Here is a 13672-nt window from a genome sequence, read left to right on the forward strand (position 1 = left end):
ATAAATAAATAGGGGGAAAACAAAGAGTGGCGTTAATGTACCCGGAAAGCATAAAATAGCTTGCCTTTCTCTTTCTGCAGTAGCTTTGATAACATTTCAGGCAAGGTGGCAGGTAGACAGAAGAGAAGGCAAAATTTCAGCTAAATAGTGAAAAAATATGTGATACTGTCTCCATTTAGATTTTCCATTTTATCACAGATTTCAGCCTCCTTCATATTACTATGGCTCTACGATTTAGTCACATCAGGGGAGAAACAAAGGATTTGGTTACTCCATGAACAGAATTTAATTTCCAAATAATTCTTAAAATAATTTAAATATTTAAATATTTAATAATTTAAAATTTTATATGTGAATGTAAACATATGGGAAAAATATAAAGCAGAGCGCTAATAATAGTAACAATGTGGACGGCATCCAGCACTTGCCCTGGTAGAGTCTTACTTCCAAGTTCTTCCAGGTTACAATGAATTCGAGGGGATCTGTCCTCTGTCGCAATGCTCAAGGAAGTTGCCAAGGCCTGGATTTCGCCAGTTCCACAGCTGTCAATATGACAAGCCAGGAGAGTCCAGCTTATCACCTCCATTAGCCAGAGACACCCAAATGTCACAGGGACCCATAATTGACCAGGAGCCTGAATGCCCCAAGGGCTTTAATATCCATCAAGGCAAATCTGACAACAGCCTGACCCAGACCCTCTGAGTTGCTCTCAGAGCTGAGGGTGATGACAGAAGCCACAGATGACCATCTGGAGCCGTGCGCTTCATCTTTTCTAAAATGCCCTATTTGCTGCACAAGTATATGAAAGTCAAAAACACCTTTACATTCTGGCTTGGGGGGTATGTAGTTTCATAATTGTGTAATTTTCTCTTCTGATTTGACATATTAATTGGCTTGAGAAGAAAAAAGCAAACATTTCAAAACAACTCTTCTTTGGATATATTTATCTGTGCAGTGGGGAACATGGGAGAGATTTGCAAAAGATGCCTACCTTTCCTTGATTGTTTTTCTTCCAATTAGAGGACATTAGTTGGATTCTCAAATAAACTATGGGGTAATTAATCCTTTATGATATTCATAACTATATTTGAAAAAACATCTGCCAGTTTCTGCCACTAGCAATAATAATAATGGGGTCCCATGCAACTGGACTTTTTCTAAGATGATGTGGTATTTTTAATAAGACCCTCCCCCAATTGGGATAGCCCAGATGATTCTTTTTATATAGACTACACTGGGACTCATGGTTAGGTATCAGAATCTAGGAACATTTTAGTAAAACTAGCACTGAGAGTCTTCTACAAATCTACCCATCATCTAAAAACAAGTCTTTTGATTCGCATGATTCAAAATGCAATACAATGATGAGACCGAACAAATACCAATTAGACAGATGAGGTATTCTCTAATCATTTATTTGTTCACTGCTCAGTCCTACAGTGGCAATCCAGTCATTACTTGGTATCTGTGGGGTTTTGGTTCCAGGATACCAAATTTCACGGATCCTCAAGGCCCTGATATAAAATGGTGTAGTATTTGCACATCACCTACACACATCCTCCTGCATACTTTAAATTACACATAGACTTACTTACGTTATAACAACGAATAAAATGTAAATGCTACGTACATAGTCATTGTACTATATTATTTAGAGAAATAACCGTGGCGGGGGAAGCTTGTACGTGGTCAGTATAGATGCTTCCTCCTCCCCACCACCAAATGTTTTTGATGGGTGGTTGGTCGAATCCAAAGATATGGAACCCAGGGATGTGAAAGCCATAGATACAGTGGGCCCACTGTATTTGCTTCCAGTTAATTTTCATAACGGAGATGATGAAACAGTAAGGCAAGGGAAAGGTTCAGAAACCAGAAGTCACTTTTCATCTTACATTTCTATGTCCCTCTCTGTGCTCTCACCTCCAGGCTGGCGGTAGCGGAGGTGCCGGGGAGTCGAGGGGGATCTGCAAGGCGAAAGTTCTGTGGCGTCCGCTACGGGGAAGCTTTCCACTCCTGCTCGGTCGGCTGGTGCAGACTCTAGGACTGCTGCTTGAAAACATCATGAAATTTAACAAACAGGACATGAATTCAGAAGCTTCTTGTCAGTATTGTGTACGGCAACACGAAAGTTCATTGCTTGTAATAAGCATGTCATATTTCATAGTAGTCCACGCTTGCAAAGGCTTCACATGAAATCCAGGGCCAACCACACTCCACCTAAATGTGGATCTTTTCTAAGCGTGTTTGCTTTCTGACCCTGGCTGAACTTGGCTGAGTCTAGCCAGCCCTCTCTGCCCCAAGCAATAGCAGGTGTTTAAAAAGGGGCACTGCCCAGTAGACCTCCCACCCTTCAGAGTGTTTCTGATTTCTCAAAGTGGGGAAAGAGAGACTTTTTCAGATTATAAACAAGATTGGAATCTGGGGTTCTCTAGTTCTTTGCCTGGGTTGCTCCCTTAAGCCAACTGAAGTTTGACTTTCTATCTATCTATGTAGTCCCCCTGCCCCAGGAAGCCCTGTGGGCTCCCAGGAATCTAAAGCTGTGTTGTCCCAAACCACGTGACTGTGTCAATCATATTAACTAAAGTTAAAATAACAGTTCAGCTCTCCGCTTGCTCTAGCCACATTTCCAGTGCTAAGTAGCCACACGTGGCTAGTGGCTACAGCACTGAACAGCACAGACATGGAGTATTTCCAACCTTCCAGAAAATTCTATTAGGCATCTCTTGGCTAGAGCTATAGCTCAGCAGGAAGTAGAAATTAAAATTAACTGCTGCAGAGTTTAAGATCATTTGCACCTCTTCCCTGCAGCCAGCATCCCAAGAATAACACAACACTCCGTTCTAGGATCACACTAGGGCTATTTCTAATGACGCCCCACTGACACACTAAGCAGGTAAAGCTACAACTAAGTGTATATTCTTTCAAGGAAAATATTACAAAATTTAACAAATTTTCAGCCACCCTTCCATTTCTTCTTCCTTGGACCTTTCACTAACTCTCACTTAATAAAAACTTAGAGTCCCCTCCGCTAATTTAACCTTAATCCTGTCAGCAGAACCACTTTCCTCTGCCACTTCATTCAAGATTTCCCTCAACAAACTTTACAAAAACTCGAATGACTTCATGTAAAGCCATTTTTACACTTGCATGTGATTTACTGCATTGGAAATATGGCAATTTTGCTCTTTTGAAACACAAAGGGGCTGGGGGAAAGGAAATGGTTAGAATCTTTCCCTGAATGACATAATTACAGTAAAGCTGGCAAGGATGCAGGATGCAAACCAAAAAAAAAAAGAAAGAAATCAGTGCTTAGCTGTTAGTTTTATTATTTTCTAAATAACTCCTTCAAAATTCAGTAATGGAAGGCATCTGCTCTGTTAGAACAAGCAGAATATCAAATATTTGTCCTTGGTCTGATTCAATTCAGTCATCTTAGGAAAAACGAAAAAAATCATTAGTCAGCGATTAAGTTGAATCCAGAAAACTTCTCAGTGAGAGAGCTGGACAGGAGCAGAAAGTCCCAGAAGAACAGGAAAATGAAGACTGGTACTGTCAGCTAACAGTCACCTACGGGAGAAGGAACCGTGCCAGCGTGGGGGGCGGGGGCAGCGTCTCCCCCTGGCACGCTCCCTTTCTACCAAGCTCCATGCAAACAGCTTTGCCTGCAGGATGAGTGGGCAGATGTGAGCTCAAAACAAATGCTAAAATCGGGAGCCCACAGGCAGGCGATTTTCAAACTAAGAACACAGAAACAGACACTAGTGCTATGGGCTGTTCAGCAACACTTGGGCGTCTAAGATGCTGAGATGCACAGCGCGGCCGAGGTGAGCACGGAGCGGGTAGGGACCCAGATACAGGTAGCCACCCTTTGGCCCTTTCTTGCCAGCCATTGCTTTGGTTTTTGTTGAGACTCCACCACTAGGTAGAATCTGGATATCTGAGTAAAGCTGATACTTGGGGGGGGGGGTTTTGACAGTTTTTTGGCCGAGGTTGGGTTTGAACCTGTCACCTCCAGCATATGGGGCCGGCGCCCTACTCCTTTGAGCCACAGGCACCGCCCTGATATTTGTGTTTTTTAGAAGCACCTGGAGTAGAAGTTAGGGACTGCCTGGTAACAAGAAGAAAGGGCACCCTCTGTGGGAACAGATTTGGGGACTGGGTTGAAGGGGTATTAAATTGCATTATTTTTTTCCCTAAGAAGTTCATTCCCTCAACCCACTTCAAGGGATATTTCCTATTTCTCTTCCTTTTTCTTTTACTTTTTAACTGTCAGTGTTTATTACTGTTGCAGCTACATTCTCCGGTGCTCTACACATTCACAGAAACTTCTCTAGTAACAAACTAGAGATGATCCCTAAAAATACAGTCTTCCTATTTCTCTTCTTTCCCTTCACGTCATTTAAAGGTCTCTTGCCAGAACATATCACAAGGCTGGCATTATCATTTCAATAACAATAAAACAGGACAGAGGTCACCAGGACTTTTCAAAGTGTGTGCCCTAAAACCCCAAGCCGGATAGCAGTGAGGGAGACCTAGGATGTCGGCCAGGACCTAATAGGCAGAACTGATATTATGCAATGAGACTGTGTGGGTTGAATACTTAAGTGAAAAGCAGAAAATGTATAAACTCTTGGCACCGGATTCTGATTTGAGTTTGCCAACTGTTTTAAGTGTTAACATTATGGGAAGCAATGCAAACATCTTTCAAATTAAACACAGATCAGCATCTGCCTTTTCTTTGTCAACTGGGATTTCCAAGACTAGACAGCAGTGTTAACACAGAGGCACGCTTACAAAAGGGCTGTGTGCGTCGGGGGAGTGTGCATGCACACGTGCAACTGATTTCAGACAGACACTGAAGGAAAGTGTTCATCCATGACTTTGCTCAAACTATTCATGATTAATGTTGTCCATATACCAATGCAACAACAACAACTAAAAAAGAAACCAGAAAGACACCCCCCATCCCGCAAATCCTAAACCTATATTTCCTTTGTTTCACCTACTGAGAAAAATGCCACAGAGCTGCCACAACACCAGTATTAATTCTAGCTAGGAAGGGATTGGTTGTGCAGGCTCCTCTTTTCTGGCTATTGAGACTTGAAAACAACTTATCCTGTGGGTCCTCATGAAGGAAAAAGAGAGCAGAAAGTTTAGAATTAAGCAAGAAGGGCCTCACCAGATCTATGTCCTTGATTTTGAACTTCCCAGCCTCTAGTCTTAGCCAAATGCATTTCTGCTCTTTATAAATTACCCAGTCTGTGGTATTCTGTTACAGCAACACAAATGGACTAAGGCAGAAAATTGGTACCGAAAAGTGGAGTTGTTGCTTTAAGAAATAGCTGAATACGTGGAAGAGGCTTTGGAACTAGGTACTGGGCAGAAGCTAGAAGAGTCTGGAGAAACAAGCTAGAGAAAGCCTATATTGCCACCAAGAGAGAGTGAAGAGATTCTGCTAAGACCTCGGAAGAAGAGAATAGCTTTAGGAAAATTGAATCTTCTTAGAGATTACCTAAGTGGTCACGAACAGAATTTTGATAGTAGTATGGTTGGTAAAGGCAATTCTGATCGGTTCTCAGATGGAAATGAGAACAAGATGTTGGAGTAAAGGTCGTCCTTGTTATAAAGTAGCAGGGGACTTGGGGGAATTGTGCCCAGGTCTTATGGAAGACAGGAACTTAACAGCAATGAACAAGGATTTCTGGCAGAGATATTGAAGAAGTTACATGGCAACTCTCAACTGCCCATACAGGCAGTCTCCAAGCTACAAACATCTCACTTACGTACAACTCACACTTATGAATGGAGGCTATTATAGTAACCCCCTGAGTTACAAACATCCAGTTGATACACAACTCGCACTTACGAATGGAGGCTATCACAAGCAATAGGTAAATGTATTTGTTCCAATTTATGTACAAATTCAACTTAAGAACAAACCTACAGAACCTGTCCTGTTAGTAACCTAGGGACTTCCTGTGGTCAGATGCAAGAGGAAAAAAATGATTTAAAGGTGGAATTTATAATTAAAGGAGAAGCTCATAAGAAAGATTTGGAAAATTCATAGACTGGCCCTATAAAGAGTAAAACAGCATCTTCAGGAAAGCAGACCAAGGGTGTGGACAAGCAGCTGTTGGCTAAAGAAATTAGTATGAAAAAGATTAGCAGTGGGAGACAGCCAGGAGCTAGTCAGGGGGACAGTGGGAGAAGGATCCCAAAGGCGTCTTAGAGATCTTCCAGGCAACCTAGGAGCTTGAGGGCAAGGTTTCCAGAGAGGAGCCTGAGGGGTGTCAGCGTTCGCTGCCAGGGCCACTTCAGCACTCTGCTTCCCACATTTCTGCGCAGTGCCCCTCAGCCACCCCCGCTGAGGCCACCGCTCCAGAGGGCACACGTGGTCAGCTTTTGTGGTATCCACATGGTGCTAATTCTGCAGATTCCTGGAGCACACAAACTATGGAGACACAGCGTCCTCCACCTAGATTTTGAAGGATGTCACAGCCAGCCTGGAGACCCAGACAAAGACTTGTCACCAGGGCAGAGAGTCCTCAGCAGAGCGATGCCTAGCAGAACTGTGGGGGAAGCCACTGCCAAAACCCCAGAACTACCAGCAGGCAGCACCAGTCTAAGAGAGCAGCAGTCGAGAGACTCTAATCTGCGGGAGCTGATGTGCGGGGCGAGGCCAGAAGAGCCATGGGCCAGGGACGCCTGAGGGGTCTGGGGAGCCCAAGCCCACCCCAGTGTGCCCAGGAGGCAGGGCACGGAGTGAAAGTTTATTCTGGAGTCTTAAGGTGTAATTTTGCCTGTGTTGTTGGATGTTGGACTTCCCCAAGGCCTGTCTCTCCTTTCTTCTTGCCGATTTCCCCCTGCCTTCCTGGGAATGTCTGCCCCACCATGGTATTCTGACAGTAGATAATGTGTTTTAACTCGACAAGCTCACAGCTAGAAAGGAATTCTCTGGATGGATGTCTTGAGTCTCACCCACATCTGATTTAGATAAGACTCTGGACTTTGGACTTTTCGGTTGCAGCTGTAACTTTTGGGGCTACTGGGATGGAGTGAATGTATTTTGCATGTTGAGAAGGACATATATTTGGAGGATCAGGGATGAGAATGCTATTGTTTGAAGGTGCACCCAAAAGTTCGTGTGTTGAAAACTTAATCCCAAAGCCACAGTGTTGAGAGGTGGGACCTGTGAGAGGTGACTAGACCCTGAGGATTCACCCCACATGAATGGATTAATGCTGTGATCTTGGGAGTGTTCCTTCTAAAGGGAAGAATTTGACCCCTTCCCTCTCACTCTTTCTCATCTTTCTTTCTCACCCATGTGATATCTTCCACGATGTTATAATGCAGCAAAAAGGCCCTCACTGGATGTCAGCACTTCGGTCTTAGACTTCCCAGCCTCCAGAACTGGGAGAGAAATAGAATTTCTGTTCACTAGAAATTACCCAGTTGCAGATATTCTGTTACAATAGCACAAAACAAAGACACCCCACACTCAATGTATTACGCCACAGAAAAACTACTGATTCCTACTCCCTCCCAAGAGGTTTCACGCCACACGGTTGGACCATCACTGCACTCTCTGGACTTGGGTTGGTGGCCCAAATGGAACCCTCCCTGTGTAACGAATTAAAGTAGAATACTTAATCATGACAGGGAAAGGGCAGCTGGACTGGGATCTCTAAATCTATGACATGTGTTTAGACGATAATGCAGAAAGAAATAGATTTTGCTTTTGCTTTTCTATTAAAGGCAAAAAATTAATATCCATACTACTAGGCCTCAGCCAAAATAAAATCTAATCTTTGGAAAATCACACAAAAAGAAGAAAGATTCTCATCTCACTCCCATTATCATGGCCACTATAAAACCCCAGAAAACAATAAGCTTTGTTGAGTATGTGGAACCCTTGTGCATTGTTGGTGGGAATGGAAAATGGCACAGCCACTGTGGAAAAAATATTAAACGTACAATTACCATACGGTTCAGCAATCCTACTTCTGGATAGATATATCCAAAAGAATTGAAAACAGAATCCCAAAGAGATACGTGCACACCCATGTGCATTGCAGTGTTATTCACAACAGGCAAAAGGTGGAAGCAACCAACACATTCATCTAGAGATGAAAGGATGAAGAAAATGTGGTATTCATACAATGGGATGTTACTCAGCCTTTAAAAAGAAGGAAATTCTATCATGTGCTACAACAGGGATGAATCACAAGGACATTTGCTCATAAGTAAAATGAGCCAGTCAGAAAAGGAAAAATACTGAATGATTCCACTTAGATGAGCTACTTAAATGAGTCAAACTCAGGGAGACAGAAAGTAGAATGGTGGTTGCCAGGGACTAGGGAGGGAAGGAAACGGGGTGGTGTTGTTCAAGGAGTACAGAGTTTCAGTTTTGCAAGTTGAAAAAGATCTAGTGATCCCTTATACAACAATATGAATGACCTTAACACTACTGAGCTATACGCACAAAAACAGTTCAGATGGTAAGAAGAAGAAAGGAAGGCTAGTAACGGGGTCCTTTCTACAGGACTGTCCCTGGTGTCCCATCAGCAACAATGTCTCCTAGTGGTATGAACCATTAGTAGTTCTCACTATGCCTTTGCTGACATGTTCTCTTTGCCCAGAAGTTTGCCCATCTCCTCCTTCCAACCCACATACCTACTTTCCTTGGCTCATGTCACAGACATTTCCTGGTTCTGCTGCAGCAGATGTGATCTCCCTGCCTTTCAGCTTGCAGAGCACTCTACCTACACGTCCTGTCCCATCTGCCCTTATAGTTACGTTGCGTCCCTATTATACACAGAACTGGAGTAGGAGAGGTGAAGGCACCAGCTTATTTGTCATTATGGACTCCGCAGCACACACGGTATCCAGCACAGAGAAGAGCTCACTCAATGACTTGAACAGACCTCACTGTTCATCCCAGCCATCAAACCACAGCATCAGAGCCACTCATGTCTGACAGTGAAATGCCTGTTCCTAAAGCTCCCCCAACTCAAAAGAACATGTGAATCCAGACTCATCTCCAGATTTCTCCTCTCCTACTTACCACGATCCAATAAAGGAGGAAGAAAACACTTCCCATATTCTGGGGAAACTCCTGTACTTTCCAGGCCACTGTACCTATGAGGTGCAGGAGTCATCCACGGAGGTTCCCAAGCACTGGGTGGAACCCCAGATGCACCTGTCAGCTCCTGTGCTACCTCATTATTCCCAAGAAGAATCCATCATGATTTGGCTGAAGTTGGGTGTTCTAATGACTTTTTAATTATCTTTCCCCTTTCCTCCTCCTTAGTTGCTAACTTGTCAATTTAAAGAATTTCTTGTTAAAAAGGGTGCTACTTTTGATGATGACAACCACTCCAGTTAAAATTCCATTAAGTACCTCAATCAGGAAGCTTATTTAAATGATCTGAGCTAGAAAGCACACAAAAGCTTCTACAAAGTAGAAAAGCAGCGTATATTCTTCCATCTGCGTGATCCTCCTTGAAATTTGGACATTCAGCTGATTTATTGCCTATTTTTTATTGCGTTGTCAATAAATAAATCAATTACACAGTTAACAAAAAAGCTCTTTGCTAATTTAGCTGTGAAACCGTTTCTTCTTTTTATTACAGAAAAACTGGATTTCAAAAGCCACAAAGATCATGTTCTGCAACCCTTACATTGAACCCAGCTGAAGAATCTAAAGTGATGGGCTAGAGGACCCTTAAGTAGGTCACTGCCTATTTTCCTTCCTTCATTCATTCAACAAAAATCTACTACATGCCAGCCACAGGCCAAGACACTGAGGATACAAAGTCTCTGATCTCACAGAGCGTATGTATGTGGGGAAGCACAAGTGCAAAGGCCCTGGGGCAGGAATGAGCGAGGTGTTTTTAAGAGACACACACATACAAACCAAGTGACTGTTCTAGCAGATGAGGGAGCATGTCAGGGACAGGGACTGGGGTGGGAGACCGGAGCCAAGCATCATAGCAGCTGAAGGCCTTGGGAGGGAGAATGTACTTTATTCTAAGTGCAATGGGAGGCCATCAGAGAATTGCAGCAGGACACCCTAGGATCTAATCCATATTTTCAAAAAACATTTGACTACACCATAAGCAATTAACACTGTCTGTGATTTGATTTCTCACTCTATTCCTTTGTTGTAATACAGAGTCTTGCCCTCATAAGCAACCTGAAGAAGCTGTCTTGGTGCTGGGTCACCCTCCACAGGGAAAGCTGGAAGCACACAGGGGCTTAGGCAAACAGTGGAGGAGGAGAAGCTCTGAGGCCGGAGCTCATGGATGAGGGTGCCCACAACTTACTCCATGCAGGAGATCATGCTAGGCTCTTTAGCCAACCAGCCTTGACCAAATTCCAAGAACCTTCCAGTAATACCGTTCAGATATGCAATTCTTCCACAGCCAACTGACAATCAGCCTTTTACGACAGGGGCATAAGGACTACTAACCTAGCCCTCTGTTCCGCACAGGAAGAGGAAACTATGGAAACTACAGGAATTTTCTCTTGTAACTAGCCACTGTTGGCAGTAGGAAAGTTGTAAAGACAGGGACTGGGGTTCCAGGAGGAAGCGGGGAAGCAGGTGGCTGGTGGGGTGTAATCAGCAAACATGTTGGATGATACCTTTTTGAATACTTCGTTTTAGCTTGTTACACAGATCCACGCGGGGGTTATCTGCATTCTCTTCTACAGATCCTGGGCTTTGCTCTGGAGAAGGGAGGCCTCTGCTAAGATCCAGCGGCACTTTGCCAGTGTGTGGTGGTGGGGACGCAGCAGGGCTGTGGGTGGTGGTGGGACTGCTGGAGGACGAGGACGTGGTCAGGTCCAGGGCTCCTGTCCTTGAGTTCAAGGGGGAAGTCAAGGACAGCTTTCTGGCCCTCACTGGGGAGGATGTTCTGGACATAGCCAGTGGCGGCGGGGAAGAGAATTTGCGACACAGACGTGGGGATTTTCCATCCGCCAAATGTTCACCTCTGTTGTTCTGGCTGGTAGCAAAAAACAATTCCAGTGACCTAAAAATAAGAGCAAAAGCCGCTAACAGACTGTAGCCAGGGGAAGTGATTTCCCAGATGTTATTCAAGAACAGGCTCCCTGCAGTTAAAGGCCACAATATCCTCGCACTTCTCTTGCTGGATTTTCTCTACATGCCGTGTGTACAGTGTGCAGTTGCAAAAGCAGCACAGACATTTTGGGTAATTACCTAATCCCTTGCTACTGAACTGTGGGCCAGGAGCATTGGTATCGCTGGCGGCTTGTTAGACATTCAGAAGTTGGGCTCTCCTCCAGACCCACAGCATCAGAGCAGGCAATGTGAAAAGATGCCCCCCTTCCAAGGCTGTTTGAATAGTACAATTTTTGAATAGTACAATGTTTGAATAGTACAATTATCAAAATAAAACAGCAAAGAAAGACAATTCTAAAGCGATAGAGTTAGCTTCCAAATAATCACTGAGCAAGAAGAGACTTCAGGGTTCTCACCCTCTTCCCTGGGGAACTCTCTGTGGCTTTTACTTACCACTTCTACTGGGGGGTGGGGACATGGTCAAGTTCAAGGGCAAGCAAGTGCACCCTAGCAGCTGCTCTATAGAGCAAGGCTGCTCATCTATGCAGTGACCCAGGAACCAGGAGGCCTCCACCTTAATGACAGGCAAATCCCAAGCATACCTGACAGGGATGGAGGTGAAAGGCCTCTTGTATATGTCAGAAAGCTTCCCCAGCACCACAGCCGCCGTGGTGAAAATGCGATAGGTGTGCAGAAAGGTGTTGAGGAAATCGATACTCAGAAATCTCAAGTCAGTCAGCCGCTCGAGGAGGCGCTCCACGCTGGCGTACCGGATCTGCGGCACTTTGCAGGAGTTGAGTGTTTTACTGAAGCAAATGTCAGTGTCGTCTTTGTGAAGACGGGCATCAGACCTAAGTGCAAAGCGAGGGCAGGATGATAAAACCACGAGGGGGCTTCCTCCTCCGCCACTGAATATTTCAGTATTTGTAAACACACATGCGCGCGTTTAGGCTTTCCACAGCATTTGACAGAGCTTGGTTAAGTGTACAGTCACCTCTCAGTATCCTCAGGGCATCGGTTCCAGGATTCCTTCTGTGAAAATCCACGGATGTGCAAGTTCCAGATATCAAATGGAGTGGTGCTTGCATATATCCTAGGCATATCGTTTCCCTACACTTTAAATCATCTCTACATTACTTAAACACCTAATACAACGTAAATTGCTCAGAGCTAATTAAGGGCACTCGTAAGGGCGCAATTTCAGTATTGTATTGCATCTTAAAATCTGTATTACTTTTGACTGTTGTATAGCTATTTGGGGGTTTACCCCACATATTTTTTATCTACAGTCAATCTGAATCTGCAGAAGCAAACCCCCTGGATACAGAGGATTGACTATATATGTTGATATGACCTCTCTATATATATATGACAGGCAGGGTTATGAAAACATCGAGTACGCCATATAATTTAGGGAGGCCTGAACTGATCTTGGAGAAGGTAATCATAATTCAGTTCACAGTGGGGATTTCTTCTCTGTCTACTTTAGTTATGTTTTACTAGAAAAATGAAGCCAAAGCCTTCTTTCAGGGTTTGGGGAGCACTGGTTACACCCTTACAAAGCAGAATATCAAAAGTATGCATAAAAAGTAGAGGGTGACACCTCCCCCAAAAGTGGGGGGACAGACACAAACAGACCTGCTATATCCATGGCTGTCTCTTTTTCTCTCCTCTCATTTTGTACCTTTGTGCTTTCCTCCTTTTTTCTTGATTAAACTGACTGACCTACCTGGTATTATACAGTTGGGAATTTTACCCTCTAGGACTGGCTCTCTGATTTATCAATTACCCCGTTTTTCTACATTTTATTCATGTTTGTATTATTTCCTATATGTCTATGTTTTTCCTTCCTTATTTCCCATAAGTTTAATTTCTTATTCTTTTTCTAACTTCTTGAATGGAGTGTCTAATAATTCAGGGGTCCTCAAACTACGGCCCGCGGACCCCATGAGGCAGTGTGATTGTATTTGTTCCTGTTTTATTTTTTACTTCAAAATAAGATAGGTGCAGTGTGCATAGGAATTTGTTCATAGTTTTTTTTTTTTAAAAACTATAGTCCGGCCCTCCAACGGTCTGAGGGACAGTGAACTGCCCCCTGTTTAAAAAGTTTGAGGACCCCTGGTCTAATTCATTTATTTTAGTCTTTCTGGCTTATTAATGTGTTTTAAGGGTATATAGTTTCTGAATACTGTTAAATCCATAAATTGTGTGACATGCTATGTTTTCAACATTCTGCAATATTATGAATTTATTCCCCTGAATAGGCCCACTGCTGCTATCCTGCTATACACCTCTCTTATAATTCTGTAAAATCTCCCATCTGGCTGCCCCTTACCCTGAAGCCCTTGCACTGGCGGCCTCTCCAAGTGGACAGCTAGGACTGCCTGTAGCCTTCTTTTCCTCTTCCAGTCCTTCATTCCCCTTCATTGCCGTATCTCAGAACAGACGATCAATGAAGCCCTGGATTTTATCATTTGATTAAAGGATATGCTCCAGGGTCAGTGACTTTCAGTGAGCTGACTGCTTGCTAAGAATCGGTTGGCTTATTGTGAGTGCCCTTAATTAGCTCTTTTGGCACTTGGAGGGATG

At 43.8% G+C, this 13672-nt stretch overlaps 1 protein-coding gene across 2 annotated transcripts in view; it reads right to left on the reverse strand.

The window, feature by feature from the left end:
* Positions 1 to 13672, reverse strand: part of RASGRF2 (Ras protein specific guanine nucleotide releasing factor 2) — a 274601-nt gene that overhangs the window by 106761 nt on the left and 154168 nt on the right. The window contains exons 14-16 of one of the 2 annotated variants that reach the window (XM_053587375.1): positions 11686 to 11934; positions 10645 to 11033; positions 1921 to 2049 (exon numbers count right to left, since the gene is read on the reverse strand). In XM_053587375.1, coding sequence (XP_053443350.1) covers positions 1921 to 2049; positions 10645 to 11033; positions 11686 to 11934 — 767 coding nt within the window. The remainder of the gene's footprint in view (positions 1 to 1920; positions 2050 to 10644; positions 11034 to 11685; positions 11935 to 13672) is intronic. The other variant, XM_053587384.1, reaches the window with a different exon arrangement.

This window comes from Nycticebus coucang, chromosome 1, assembly GCF_027406575.1.
Source record: "Nycticebus coucang isolate mNycCou1 chromosome 1, mNycCou1.pri, whole genome shotgun sequence".
Classification (NCBI taxonomy): Eukaryota; Metazoa; Chordata; class Mammalia; order Primates; family Lorisidae; genus Nycticebus; species Nycticebus coucang.